At 55.2% G+C, this 15,036-nt stretch overlaps 1 protein-coding gene across 1 annotated transcript in view; it reads left to right on the forward strand.

The window, feature by feature from the left end:
* AP1M1 (adaptor related protein complex 1 subunit mu 1) overlaps window positions 1–14,306 on the forward strand; it is a 30,195-nt gene extending 15,889 nt beyond the window's left edge. Inside the window, exons 6-12 of the mRNA XM_043590274.1 lie at window positions 4,758–4,884; window positions 6,008–6,150; window positions 6,585–6,656; window positions 7,086–7,244; window positions 12,470–12,595; window positions 13,180–13,255; window positions 13,420–14,306. Coding sequence (XP_043446209.1) covers window positions 4,758–4,884; window positions 6,008–6,150; window positions 6,585–6,656; window positions 7,086–7,244; window positions 12,470–12,595; window positions 13,180–13,255; window positions 13,420–13,442 — 726 coding nt within the window. The 3' untranslated portion in view covers window positions 13,443–14,306. The remainder of the gene's footprint in view (window positions 1–4,757; window positions 4,885–6,007; window positions 6,151–6,584; window positions 6,657–7,085; window positions 7,245–12,469; window positions 12,596–13,179; window positions 13,256–13,419) is intronic.
* Window positions 14,307–15,036: the final 730 nt, after the last annotated feature.

Raw genomic sequence — 15,036 nt, forward strand, 5'->3', positions numbered from 1 at the left:
AGCATATTTTGAAGCTATGCTGTTAGGCACAGGCACATTTAGGATTCATATGTTTCCTTGGTGAAATGACCTTTTCTTTTATCATTATATAAGGTCCCTCTTTATCCCTGGTAATTTTTTTGCTCTGAAGTCTATTTTGCTATTAATATTGTCACTTCAGAGATTATTCCATCAGTGTTTACACACTATGTGTTTTTCTATCCTTTTACTTCTTTTTTTTATTTCTTTTATTTTATTTTTTTGAAGATTTTATTTTTAAGTAATCTCTACATCCAACATGGGGCTTGAACTCATAACTCCAAGATCAAGAGTCACACACTCCACTGACTGAGCCAGCTAGGTACCCCATCCTTTTATTTTATTTTTTTAAAGTTATTTAAATTCTAGTTAATATACACGGTAATGTCAGTTTCAAGTATACAGTGTAGTGATTCAGCACTTCCATACATCATCCAGTGCTCAAACTGGGTCATTTTTTAACATCCATTCTGGCAGTCTTTGTCTTTTAATTGATATGTTTAGAGCATTTATACTTACTGTAACTGTTAATTTGTTAGATTAAAATGTCTGCCATTTTATTGTTTTCTTTTTGTTGCCTCTGTTTTTCATTCCTTTGTTTTTTTTTTTTATTCCTATCCTTCCATGGTCTGTTTGAATGTTTTCAATATTCCATTTCATTTCTTTATGGTGGTTGTTACCATGTCTCTTTATATAGTTGTATCTAGTGGTTGCTATAAAATGCATACTTACCTGCTTAGAATCAATATTTCACCACTTCACTTGGAATCCAGAAAGTTTCCTACCCCTCAATGCTAGAGCTGTTTTATACATTAATCTAGATGCATTGGAAACCACCTCCGACAGTGGTAAGATTTGTTGCTCTCAGTTCTCAAACATGCTTTAAAGCAGTCAAGACAATAACCCATTTAACTCAGACATTTGGCACTTCTGTGGCTCTCCCTCGATTTCCTGACTTTTCCCAGGTTTCCTTCCGGTATCATTTCCCTTCTGCCTAAAAAGCTACTCTTAGCTGTTCTTTCAGAACAGGTCTACTTTGCTTTTCCTCCATCTGAGAATGTCTTCGTTTCTGCTTCATTCTGAAGGATATTTCAACTGGATACAGGTTCTGGGTTGACAGTTGTCCTTTGGCTCCTTGAAAATGTTGTGACATTCCCTCCAGGTTCCATGCTTCCTGGTGAGAAATCCACGGTCACTTGAATCCATATTTCCCTGTAGGTAACACATTGCTTTTCTCTGGATGCTTTCCAGATTTTTTCTTTGTCTTTAGTTTTCAGCAGATAGATTTGCTGTGTCTGGGTATGGATATCTTTAGGTTTCTACTGTTTGGGATTTGTTCATCTTCTTGTATCTGTTTGGTTATGTCTCCTACCAAAATTGGGATGTTTGCAGCCATTGTGTTCTCAAATATGTTTGCCCAGTGACATGAATATCAGACCTTTAGTCAGTGTCCCAAGGGCCCCTGAGGTGCTGTTTCTTTTATCCCATCTTTTTTTTTTTCTCTTTGTTGTTTAGATTGGATGCTTCCTTCTGATCTGTCTTCAAGTTCACTGACCCTTTCCTGTTTTATCTCCATCCTTTTGTTGAGCCCATCCAGCAAGTTTTGCATTTCAGTTACTGCATCTTTTAGTTCTAAAATTTCCATTTGATTCTTCTTCCTATAGTCTGCTTCTTTACTGAGACTTTCTATTTTAACATTTGTTGCAAGGGTGTTTGTAATTTTTACATAACTGTTTAAAGTCTTTTGTCAGATAATTCCAACATTTGCATCAGCATTGGCATCTGTTGATTGTATTTTCCGTGTGAGTTAAATTTTCTTGGCTCTTTGTATGCTGAGTATTTTTAGATTGTATCTTGGACCTTTTTGAATGTTACATTATAAGATTCTAGGTCTTATTTAGATTATACAGGAAATGTCCGTATTTGTGTTCGAGCTGACAGTTGGCCTGGTTAGGTTCAGGCCACAAGTTGCAGCCCCCAATTTGTGGGCCGTAAGTATCAGTTCAGTTTTCAAAGCCTTCCTGCCATTTGCTATTTGAGTTTGTCCGGAGTATGCACTGCCTGGTGGTCTGTCTGGGACTGGGTGGTTTGTTTCTCAGAGTTTTTGGCATGCTAATTAGGATCCTAGCTACTCATGCCCAGTTCTAGAGTGCTCTGGAGACACAAATAACTTCATGGGTTTGCTTTCCTGGACTCCTCACTCTCTACTCTCTTTCTGGTATTTGTCAGCTGTTTAGGACTTCCCTTTTGGGTTCTGTGACCAACTGGGGGCTCTAGATCCCCACTCTGGCCTGCCTGCCTGCCTGCAGTGGGCCTGAATCCTGGGTTTGCCCCACCCTCTGGGAACAACAGCTAGGTTGCCTGGGGCCTGGAGGTGAGAGAACAGACAAGGGGGAAATCGGGGGATTTCCATATGCCCTCTAAGCAGCAGGAGTTCCCCTTCTGGCCCTGAAGCCAGAGCTATAGGCTTCCGCCAGCTCAGTCAGCGTCCCCAGGGCTCACTTCCACTTCCAGGTTTCCTCTGCACTTTCCCACGGGGCCTGGTGGCTCTTCCCAGATCCACCCACTGTGCCTTTCAGTCTTTGATGATTGCCCATGAACCCTGCCCGTGTGTCGTCCTTGTAGCCAGTGGCAGGGAAGGGCATACAAGCCGACCCCATGTTACCCGCAGCCTGCTTGTGTTCACTTTGGAGATTATCATGACTGATCAGACCAGTCCCATCACGCGGCTCACTAGGGTGTGTCCTTTCCAGCTGCCGCAGGCAGTGCAGAAATGAGCCAGCTTGTCCGTCCTCAGATGTGTGTTTGGGGCAGCATCCTTACCTGGGTGGGGTTCCTGGAGCGGTGGGTCCTCCGGTGTGGGATTGTTGACGGTGCTTCCCCAAAAAGATTCTCCCAGTGGGCTGCGCATAAACATATTTGCCTTTTTACTTTTTAAGTCTTGGAGCAAGACAGTGGCCTCAGTAACCACATGCCCCTCCTGCCTTTGTCTGAATTGTTTATTGAGCCCAGAACATGGTCCATCTGGCACTAGAGTGTGCTGGCCTATGAAAGCAGATCCGGGGGAACAGCCTATAAATAGGTTATATGAAAACACTGGCAGTTCGATGGGTGTCCTGACCACAGTGCACCCAGCATGTGGCTGTGCCTGAAGGACCCTGTTCTTCCATACACGGGGCAGCACGAGGCAGGTGCAGTTGTCCCAGATGCGCTAGAACACCGTCTTCCTGAGTCTGATTGCAGAGCCGGCTGCCGAGTCCACACTGGCGTCCAGTTTCCGGTGACCTGGGTGTAACGGTATACTTGAGCAGCTCAGCAGACATCCCTTCTGCACCCACCCATCCTGGTTGCCGCCTGCAGGGCTGAGATGAGCCTTGGGCCTGCACAGTTCTTCTCCCCTTCCTGAGCCCGCCTTCCCAGCATTGGTGACCTCACCTGTTCAGTTCCAGGGGGCTGTGCAGTCCCTACTCCCCACGCGGGGGGACGGCCCTCCACATCTAGGAGCAGTCACAGTTGGGAGCATGGGGGGTGCCCAGAGCCCATCCCACCAGCGAGGGCCTACGTTTGCACGTACCTGCTGAGGACCTTCTGCCCCCAGGCACTGTCTTCGTGCTGGACCCAGCAGTGAGTGGCCTGACGCACCCCCTCACCAGAGTGGGGACAGAGGTGGACAGGCAGAGCTGACAAGAGGCGGAGGAGGAAGAGGTGGCCGCTGTGTGCAGTGGGGACAGTGAGATGCCAGTGTGACCAGAGTATAGTGAGCAGTGAGGTGACAGAACCAGACGTTGCAGGGCCTTCTGTCCTGTTTTGTGCCTTTCCCGGGTTGTCGTTTCCTTGGTGCCTCGGTTTTCCACCTCCTTCAGAGGCGAAGGGCTCTCATGTTTGCCTGTGGTGCTTTCCAGATGCTTGAGTTAAAGGCTGGACAGATTTTCCTCCTCCTCTGTAGAAATAGGCAACTCGGGCCTTCCAGCACGTGGGTGTGGCTGGCACCTCTGAGGAGCGGCCCTCGTGGCCCCAAGGCCTGTGCATCTGCAGCCCTTGTTCTTGCCTGTGGGTGTGGACGTGGTGATGTGGGGTGGTCGTCATAGCTGTGGCCCCAGCGCCTCCGCCAGCCATTGTGTGGCCTCTGTTCTGTATCTAAAATGGGCCTGAGAAGAGGTGTTCCAGCAGCCTGGCTCCCTCAGGACAGCCTCAGGGTTTGCCTGCTGGCCTGTTGTGACTTTCTAATCACTATCTCAGATGCTTCCTGGTCTGCTCGTGAGCTACAGGGTTGCCCGAAGCATAACTCCGCCATGCAGACTGTTGGAGTGCACGGGGAAGGGTTCAGCCGTTACTCCTCTGACTTTATCTGGTGCTGTGGATCCATGGTCATCGGACCTCAGGGCAGCCCTGGGGAGCAGCGAGGTGTCAGGATCCGGGAAGCTCCATCTTTAGGAAGTAGCGGATATGGGGCAGGTGGCCTCCTGAGGCCCCACTTGGAGAAACAGAGATCTCTAGAAAAGCAAGTGTGGCCTGCCTGGAGGAAGGCCAGCCTAGTGGTTGAGCAGGCACTGGTAGGGTCCTCGCTCAGCTGTGGCCTGAGGCCTAGAGGGCAGAGCCCATGGGTCGGCCTCTGTGACCCTGGCACAGGGGCTGGAGGGAGGCCTGGATGGGGAGAAGGGCATCGAGAATTGGGTGGCGGGAGGGTATGAAGCTGGTGAGTGGGGGCCTCCCTTCACGCCCGCCTCGCCGCCTCCCAGGTCAGTGCCAATGGCAACGTGCTGCGCAGTGAGATTGTGGGCTCCATCAAGATGCGGGTCTTCCTCTCAGGCATGCCCGAGCTGCGCCTGGGCCTCAACGACAAGGTTCTCTTCGACAACACGGGCCGTGAGTACCCCCCGCCACCCCCACTGCGTCCCTGTGGCCAGAGCGGGCCTGCGCTGAGCTCACAGCTGAGCTGAGGGAATACCCAGCTGCGTGGGCCAACGCGTGTACCCCAAGTACTTGCTTTAGAAACATGTTCAGGTTGTTTACAAGACAACTATGAAAACTAGTAAATCCATAACTGGACGTAGAAAACATAGAAGAGCAGAGATCCCAAAGTCAAGTCCCCTCGTCACCCTATGGGCCAGAGTGCACGGGCGAGCACCTCAGACGTCAAGTGTGGGAAGGGTCACGCAGGTCCACGACCCTGCCCTACGCCATCTTGAAGGGAGCTGCGGGCTCAAGATCAGGCCTTGCCTTGTTCTCTCCTGTCCTGTGCCAGCTCCTGCCCCCACCTGGAGTGCTGGGTCTGGGCTGTTTGAAGGCTACACACAGTGGCTCTGGCTCTTGCCACGCGGCCTGCATGTAGCACCCCCTGTGGTGGGGCGGGGGCCAGAGTGATCTCAGGGACCCAGCGTGCTGAGTCTCTGTGTTGACAAATGGGACACCTGGCTCCTGGCCCACCACAGGCCCCCCCGGCCATGGGAGTGGTGGCAGGGGTGGCCACACCGTCACAGCAGCAGTGAGGCTCCCTCGGGTGTCAGCCCATCAGGGCAGCTCCTGTCCCTGGCTGGGCCCCACCTGCACAGCTCCTCTGCGGGATGGAAAACCAAGACAGGAACCCAGAACATAAGGGATGACGATGCGGCCGGGGCACACCGGGAGCCCTGAGCCGTTGCCCTGCGTCTCCAGCCGGGTCTGTTATACATTCGGCAGACTCGCCCTGGGCAGGAGCGCCAGCTAAGCCACAGACTGGCTGCCGGGGGCCAGAGTGACCCAGGCCAGCCAGCCCTGCCCTCAGCCCGAGCCCGGGGTCAGGATGTGACGGGGCTTCCGAGGGGCTGCGGAGGGACGGGGGAGGTTGTCCAGGAACCTGGGCCCCTTGGCGTTCGTGACCCAGACGCTCTCGCGGATTTGGGGGGCAGCTCTGCTCTGCCAGGGGTGAGCCCCCGGGATTGACAGTGTTGCCGAGGGAGTGACCCAGAGGGGCTAGGGTCTGTCCCGCCCTCACCCCGCCTCCCCGCAGGTGGCAAGAGCAAGTCCGTGGAGCTGGAGGATGTGAAGTTCCACCAGTGTGTGCGACTCTCACGCTTCGAGAACGACCGCACCATCTCCTTCATCCCCCCAGATGGCGAGTTCGAGCTCATGTCCTACCGCCTCAACACCCACGTGCGTGCGCCCGCCCGCCCTCCACCGGGGCAGGCTTTCCTCCAGGGCGGCCCGCGGGAGGCTCCAGACAGGCTCCCGCCCCCTCCCTGCTGGGTGGGAACGGTCCCTGTCCCCGAGCTGACACCCAGGGCACGAACAGCCCCCTACGGGCTGCCCGGCTCTGCACAGCCGGTGTTTGACAGCTCGGGGCTCTGAACCGTTTGAGTGACCGGAGCCCGTTGGCCCTACTGCCCCCACTGCAGGCAGCCCCGGTGACGTGTTCTGCATTTTCAGAGGCCCCTCTGTCTGCGTGTCCATCTGGCCTGGCTGGGACTCGTCCGGCAGCCCCGGGCGGTGGCTTGCTGGGCTCACGCCTGGCAGATGGTCCCTTGCCTCGGGCCTCAGTGTCCCCTCTGGGGGAAAGGTGTGAGTGCTGCGTTCGCTTTCCCCAACAGGTCAAGCCCTTGATATGGATCGAGTCCGTGATCGAAAAGCATTCCCACAGCCGCATCGAGTACATGATCAAGGTGCGTGCACACCCGGCACACAACGCCAACCTGGGGACGAGGGCAGTGAGAGAGGGGGCTGTGGATAGCCTCACCGGCTCAGGGCTGGCTATCCAGGCCTAACGAGGCCTAACCAGGGCAGGGACACCGTGGGGCTCTATGACCCCTGTCCGGGGAGAGCAGGCCTGTGGCTGAGGTCCGTGCTGCCTCACTGACCCAGAGGGGAGAATGGGGAGCCCTGAAGGCCAAGGGGACTGGAGGCTATAGGGAGGGTCTCAGGTGGCCGGAGGGTACAAGCTGAGCCTGGAGAACCGGGGTCAGATTGATGGGGGGGCCCCCCGGGCCGGGCCAGGCCAGGGGGGTGGGGCCCTTGCCGGGGCAGGCTGGGTCGGGGCCGGGCCTTCTCACCCGTGCCTTCTGCAACCTTGGCTGCATCGGCCTCGTCTCCAGGCCAAGAGCCAGTTCAAGCGGCGGTCAACGGCCAACAACGTGGAGATCCACATCCCCGTGCCCAACGACGCTGACTCCCCCAAGTTCAAGACGACCGTGGGGAGTGTGAAGTGGGTCCCCGAGAACAGTGAGATCGTGTGGTCCATCAAGTCCTTCCCGGTGAGCACCCTTCTCAGTGGGGTGCCCCTCGACTTCCTCCCACGCCCCGCCTGCCCCCTGTGCCCATCCCAGCACGCAGCGGCCTCAAAGCGGGGGACGGGACCGGGATCCCCGCGGACAGAGAGCCGAGGGGCGGGCCAAGGGAGGAGGGAGAGCCTGAGCCGGCACGGGCAGCTTATCCGAACAGCACCGTCTCCAGCGTCAGGGCAGCACCCCTGCCTCTCTCCCTCCCTCCTGCCTTCCCTCTGGCACTCCGGGTCAGAACTCCGCTTCCCTTGAGGGGAACAGACTGCCTCGAGGCCTGAGCAGCGTGGGTTTCGGGACTCCAGCACGAGCTCCGGGAACGTAGAGCACTTCGTGCTGGCGTAGATGCCTGGCTTGTGGTCAGGGTTTTGAGCACTTGAGTCTGGGTTTGCAGCAGTGGCAGCCGGAGAGCCGGGAAGGGGGGTGTGCACCCCCGTGCTGTGCTGATTACGGCCCGTTGCCGTTTTCTCATCATGAACGAGACGAGACTCCCTTCCTTAAGCCTGGGGGCCTTTTGCATTTCTTTCTCTGGAAATTACGGCAGCTGTCCCCTTCATTTCTCTGTCAGGTTTGGTCATTTTCTTTGGTTCTGAGAGCTCTTTTTATATGGGCAAGATTAAGCAAAGCTTTTTCTTTGATACGAGTTACAAGAGGTTTTCCCTAGTTTGATGTTCTCTTTTGGCTTTGTTTCTGGTGGTTTTTGCTGTGTGACCTGTTTTCTTTTTTGAAAAAATTTTTATTTAGTTTGTGAGAGACAGGGGGGCACAGAGAGGGAGAGAGAATCCCAAGCAGGCTGTGCAGTCAGCACGGAGCCCACGGGGGGGCTCAGTCCCACGAACCGTGAGATCATGACCTGAGCCAAAACCAAGAAAATGAAGCCGCTGTGTGACTTTTTCAAAATTGCTTCTTTGCTTTATGACTGTTGTTTAATGTAGTCAGATTTCTCAGTCCTTTCTTTTTATGGTGTCTGGACTGTAAGTCATACTTTGAAAGGCCTCACCTTTCCCAGATATAAAGGAATCCACCCATATTTGCTTCTAGAACCTGTATAGTGGCATTTTTTTTAACCTTGGCTTTTAGGTCCTTTCAGAGCTAGGTCTGGTAAATGGGATGAGGTACAGGTCCAGTTTTGTCTTTTTCCAAATGGCTATCCAGTTTTCTAACATCATTTACTAAAAAGTCTTACCTTCCCCCAGTGGTTTTGAAATGCCATGTTTATCAAATATCAAATTTTCATATGGCATAAGGTCTCTTTCTGAATGTCCTGTTGTCTATCTGTCCATGCAGCGAGGCCACATTTTAACTCAGGGCTTTAGTCTATGTTTTAACATCTGATGAGGCCAGGCCCACCTCCCCCCCCCCCAACCCCCATATCCATCTCTTGTCTGTTTCCTGGTGATTCTTGCTTGTTTAGTTTTCCTTAATGAATTTTGGAATCTGTTTGTTTGTACTAAATACCAAAGTCAGTTAGAACACCTCTATGAGGCTTTGTCCTTTATGAGGACTTTGTCCTGTGTCCTTTTATGAGACTGACCTTTGTGTCAGTCTCACCTTTGTGCTTTTGGGGATGTTTGAATGTTTACCTTATATACTTCACATAGCCTTTCCCTAGGTGTAAAAAAGTGCATTTATTGAAATACAACATGCAGAAAAGTACACAAATGGAATGTGAATGAGTCAATGAACTTCCTCGGGGGGGAAACATCCATGTGTCTGGAACTAGATAAAAGCCACAGAACATCCCCTGCCCTCAGGAGCCTCCAGGGCTCACGACCAGTTGGCACATTTCTCATAAAGATGCTTTAAAATTTTTTTTGTTTTATGTTTGTTTATTTTTAAGAGAGACAGTGCAAGAGGGGGAGGGGCAGAGAGAGAGGGAGACACAGAACCCAAAGCAGGCTCCGGGCTCTGAGCTGTCAGGACAGAGCCCGACGTGGGGCTTGAACTCACAAGCCATGAGATCATGACCTGAGCTAAAGTCAGATGCTTCACCGACTGAGCCACCCAGGCGCCCCTCTTGTGAGCATGATTTTTAAGTCAGTGTGTCGGTGAGTGGGGTCTTCTCTTCCATTGTGTCTTCCAGCAGGTGGCTAACGTTTGTATGGTAGTTTTTCTTTCAATTCCTGTGCATCTTCAGATACTCCTTCGTATCATTTACAGCCAGATACGGTTTTCCCTTCTCTGCTGTTGTTGGGCATTTGATGGCTCCGGCGTCTCCTTGCTTTGGCTGCTGTCTCCAGGGCCCGTAAGTGGAGGTGGAGAGTGACCTCTGGTCTTGGCCCCAGCTGGAGGCGCTGGGCGTCCTCCCCCCAAGTCTGACACCACGTGGGGCCGTGGACTCGATCCAGCCCTTACTTCGCTGTGTTTTCGGCACAAATGGGTAACAAATTCATCCAGGTGCCCCTTTGGTGTCTCAGTTCAGATCTGTTAACGGGTGGATCTCGAAACATGGCTGCCTTCCGGTAAGCTCCACCTGATCGAGGCATATTTCCTTTTTAAAGCACCGTTGAACTGCGTTAACACTGTGCATAACCTTTGCACGCTGATGTTCGTAACCGAGGCTGACTTTTTTGGGGGCGCTCTCTGTTCTGCCTGTTTCGTAATTACCCCGTGCCCCATTTCCATGCCGCAGGGCAGTTTGAGGAGCCTGGATGTCGTCTGGTCTTGAGGTTGATAGAATTTGGCTGTGTGACCTTCCAGATCTCTACTACTTTCTCTCTTCTGTGGAAATTGGGCCATTCAGAGTTTCCATTTCTGTTACAGGCTGTTTGGGTAAATTGTTTCCCTTCAAAAAGCCAGCCAACCTAAGCAGGTTTTTAAGTTGTCTGCCAAGTTGGAGAAAGTGGTCTTTCTTTTTCTTTTTCTTTTTTTTTCCCATTATGATGGTTACTTCTACCTTGTTATTTTTTATTTTGTCTATTTGGGCCTTCTGTCTTCCTTGATAAAGCTGCCTAGTGGCTTATCTCTCTCTCTCTTTTTTCCCCCAGATTTGCTTTTTAATTTTGTTGTAATGTTTTCCAGTCTTTTATAAGTCTTTGGTTTAAATTTCTTCATCCTTTCCTTGTTCTAAGTTTTCTTTCTTTTTTTAAAATTTTTTTTAATGTTTATTAACTTCTAGAGAGAGAGAGAGAGACAGAGACAGAGACAGAGTATGAGCAGGGAGGGGCAGAGAGAGAGAGGGAGGCACAGAATCTGAAGCAGGCTCCAGGCTCCGACCTGTCAGCACAGAACCCGATGTGGGGCTCGAACCCACCAACCATGAGATCATGACCTGAGCCGAAGTTGGATGCTTAAGCAACTGAGCCACCCAGGCTCCATCCTTGTTCTGAGTTTTCAAGTTGGATAGTTTCATTTGATGATTTTGTTTTAAAATTTATATCGCCACAAGTATTTAAGCCATAAATATTCCTACGAGCCCTGCCTTAGCTATATAGCGCTTAGATTCTGACATGTCCTATTTGATGTGATCGTCTAGAAATTCTGTAACCAAACAGAGTGGGTTGTTCTTTTTAAATTTCCTCGGGGAAGGGCCTTCTGTTTTCTTTTCTCCTCACTACAGATTTGGAGCACTGAGGCCAGACAGTGTTATTCTTGTCGTTTCCGTTTCTGGGATTTCTTGAAGTGTTTGTTGTATGCGAATGGAAGGTCAGAGTTTGCAGATCCCCTGCGTGCGCTTGGGAGGAAGGCAGGGCTTCTGCTGGCGGGGAGAGAGCCCACGAGGTCTGCGTGACGCCGAGGTAGCGTCTGCCCGTCAGCTCGGCCTTCCTCCGGCTCCCTCTGCGCCTCGTGTGGCGCCCGCTTCACAAGCTGCTGCCGCGTGAGTTGGTGCCGTGGATACTCGCAGCTGCGGTGTCCTCCCTGTGGACCTCGGGACCGCGGCCTCCGGGACCACGGCCTGCCCTCCTTGCACCTGTGGCTGCTGCCCTGCGTTCTCCCCTGCCACTTGTCTGCCTCTGGCTGGTGCGCCTTCGCCGGGTCTTCCTGCGGGTGTGGCCTTTCTCTGCTTTTGCGGCACAGAGTTGTGTTTTGGCCTGTGAGCCGGCCTGTAGGTCTCTCTCGCCCTCGGGGGACTTGCACCCGCTGACATCGGCGTGACGGACACGGGGCGGGCGAGCCGACGCGCCGCTGCCCCTCGGCCTGTCCTCGTGCTTTCGTTTCCCCTTTTGTCTTTATAAGGCTCAGATTTGGGGTCCGGTTACTGTTTCATACACAGGCTGATGATGAAGCAGCTTTAGTTCCTCAGCTGCCTGCTTTGTCTGCGGCTGGGACCGCATTATTCTCCCCTCATTGTCCCAGAGTCTTTACTCAGCACATGTCACTGGCTCAGGCAGAGTCCCTGCTGTGGCCCTGGCCCTGGCGGTGGTGAACACACTGGCCGCTGGCTCCGCCCCAAGGAGGGGAGCATGAGGGGAGCACGAGCGCAGGCCGGGAGCCGGGGCTCCGCTCTGCTCTGCTCTGCCCGAGAAGCTCCAGGACCGCCCCTGCCTGCTCCGGCCAGAAGCAGCCCTGCTCAGCAGCCGCTCCTGCCAGAGCCGTGGGGGTCACCTGGTGTCCTGGGCGCGATGAGGGCCGCGCTCTCTTTGCTCCCTACTCCTCTAGGTGCGACACCCCGGGCGCTTGGATGGCCGGGCTGAGATGCCTCACTCACGTCCGGGCCTGGGCTTCCGGTCATTCAGGGGCCACCTCTGGGAGCAGGACCCGAGTCCAACCCATCAGTCAGCCCCCAACCTCCATCTTTCACTTTTGTCATCTCCCTCTGTTCACCATGCCTCACCTTGACCTTCCCCCTCTGCTTCCACGTGCCGCCCAGACATGGGGCAGGTGGGGCTGTTCTCTCGGGCTCTGGCCTCAGCAGGTGGTCCACACCTCGTGCCTCCTTTCCCTGCCTGAGGCTTGTCAGTCTAGGCATCCTTGAAGCAACTAGTCTTCATTCCCTGAGAGTCTGTGCCACTATCTTGATCCTAACAATTCGGCGATTTTCTGCAGCATGCCTGCGATCGGGCCGGCTCAGCTGGCAGGCCGGTCCGAGAGGCCTGGGCTAAGTGTAAGTGTGTCTGAGGAGCCGAGACTCTGGGAGACCGGGGCCACGCAGGAAGGGGCTCCGTGGCCGGGCCAGCAACTTGGTGCCCTGCAGGAGCAGCTGTTGGCTGAGCTGGGCCGGGGCCTTGGCCTGACTGTCTCTCCCTCGTCTGCTCCCCCAGGGTGGCAAGGAGTACCTGATGCGGGCCCACTTTGGCCTTCCGAGTGTGGAGGCGGAGGACAAGGAGGGCAAGCCCCCGATCAGCGTCAAGTTTGAGATCCCCTACTTCACTACCTCTGGCATCCAGGTACACGCGGCCAGGGCCGCAGGGCCCCAGAGCGCACGTGGACGGGCCCAGGCCTCCATCCCAGCTCGGGTTGCTGCAGCCAGCGTGGACAACGGTGCTGGTCTGCCTTCCCAGGGTGCCGACGTGCTGCCCCGGCTCTGCCGCCCTCCTTGGGCAGCCTGGTCCCACCCCTGTCCACACAGACCTCACCCTGCACTTCAGCCCTGAGATTAGAGAGTCGTTCCGCCCCCAGAACTAGAGTTTGAGCCTCCGGTGTTCGCGCACCTGCCACCACAGGGCCTGTTTTCCAAACCCGCGAGGGGAGGTGAACTCTGGGCCTCCTCTCCAGGAGTCTGCTGGAGGGCCGTGTCTGAGAGGGCACAGCCTGGGCTCTTTCCCGCACCTTCTGGCAGTGACCGCTCCCTCCCGCAGTGTCCACACGCTCCAGACAGATGCCCCTTCCTCCTCCCCCCCCCCCAACACCTCTGCCTGTGCTTGCCTGCTCCTCCTCACAGCCTCCCCTCCCCTCCCCGGCCCCGAGGGAGTGACGGGGTGGGGGCGAGGGGCAGCACGCACGTACTCAGGCCCTGCTGCCCGTGCCCTAGGTGCGCTACCTGAAGATCATTGAGAAGAGCGGCTACCAGGCTCTGCCGTGGGTCCGGTACATCACTCAGAACGGAGGTGCGTGCAGCCCGCCACGGGCGGTGCAGACAGGCTTCCTGGTGGCCGCCCCCCTGTGCCCCAGGTGGTGCACACAGAGCAGCCCCAGGGTTGTGGTGGGGGAGGGGGGCGGCTCCGCCCCCAGGTGCGGAGCAGAAAACCAACGCCTCCTTCCCTGCTTCTAGATTACCAGCTCCGGACCCAGTGATGGGCCCCACGGCCAGCGCTGGCGCTCCAGGTGGAAGCACCCGGAGGAAACACCTGCCGAGCCTGCGGGATGGAGGAGGGGCGCCCCCCTGGCTGCCAGCCACCCTCCCAGCTCCTCCCGGCTCCTCCCGGGCCCCACCTCCTCCAGGCACACCTGCTCTGCCGTTGCCACTCTCGTCCCTGAGGTCCCTTCTCCCAGAAGAGGCTCATCTTCGAGAAGTCTTGTCTCTCTGCCCCCTGAGTCAGTTTGAGGGGAAGGAAATGAAATCTTTCCCTCCAGAGATCAAATGCAGCCTTCTGTGCTGTTTAGCTCCCAGGCGCCAGAAAGATTGGGAAATGCCCGCCGGACTGCTGGCCGCACGCGGCATGTGGCCGGGCCGGCAGGGCCGCTCTTTTATTGCCGTTCTGCTGAACGTCGTAGGTTTATAAGTGTCCCCAGAGTTTGTCTTGTTCGTCCATCGTTGTTTACGTGAACCTCACTGTGTGCACCCCCCGCCCCTTGTCCTGAAGCGCTCTTGGGCAGCACTTAGCGTGGGCGGGCTTGCCCCCCCTCCTCAGCAGCGCCAGCACCGGGTGGCCCTCCCACGTCCGGCCGGAACCTGGCACTCGGGTCTGTGGCTGCAGCTTCTGACTGCTCCTCGGGGCTCCCGGCCTAGACCCCCGGCTTCAGCGGAGGTGCCTTCCCAGGGTGAGCCGTGCCATGCAAGGCCATCACCCAGCCACATCAGTGTTTGTCCCCCGGGGGACCGCCGGCCCCATAGGGCAGGGGGCACGGGCCATCCCCGTCTGTGCTGGGTCACCCACTGCACCACCACCCTGTCTGTGTCCGTGTCACGATTACATTAAATTCCATTACTAAAACACACTGCCTGCCTTCCCTCAGGTGCAGCGTGCTGCGGACTCCTGGGTGGCCAGGGGCAGGTGCTGGACTCACATCAAGGTCCTCTCTGAGCTCACTAGAAATGCATGTTCACAGACCCCCCCCACCCCCCCCACCAACCTGCTGAGGCAGAGTCTCTGGGATCGAGGCCCAGGAGACCTCTGAACAGTTTCCACCTGTGGTTCATATGTGCACTGGAGTTTGAAAACCGATGCCTGGTCCTCAGAGGGGATTGTGGTGGGCGCATGGGCAGGAAGTGCCCTGTCTTCCCACGGCAGGCACCTGCATCTCCTCCTGCTGCCCTGCTGGGCCTTGCCCGGCTCACCCCCTGTTGCCTGCAAGGGCTGTGCACCCCTATCCCTCCCCCAGATCGCCCAGCTCCCCCTTTGAGGGCTGGTGGGGCTCAGACCAGAGCCCTTAGAAGTGCCCTTGATGCCTTGCCCCTCACTGCCCACACCCACATCCGCAGCAAGCCCTGATGGCCTCCTTCCAGAAGACCCTGGGTCCAGAGCATTTTCCATCACTGCCCTTGCTGGAGGCCAAGCCGCAGCCTCTCGAGCCCCTGGGGGTCACAGGTCATCTGCAGGGTAGAGTGGGGCCTCTGTTCCCAGCAATGCTTGGGACAAGGTTATGTGCAAACCCTCCCACTGTGAGCGTGTGCCTGTGTAATACTAGGTATAGTATATGTAGAAGAAAGATGGAAAGTGCTGGGCTA

This window comes from Prionailurus bengalensis, chromosome A2 (genome assembly GCF_016509475.1).
Source record: "Prionailurus bengalensis isolate Pbe53 chromosome A2, Fcat_Pben_1.1_paternal_pri, whole genome shotgun sequence".
NCBI lineage: Eukaryota > Metazoa > Chordata > Mammalia > Carnivora > Felidae > Prionailurus > Prionailurus bengalensis.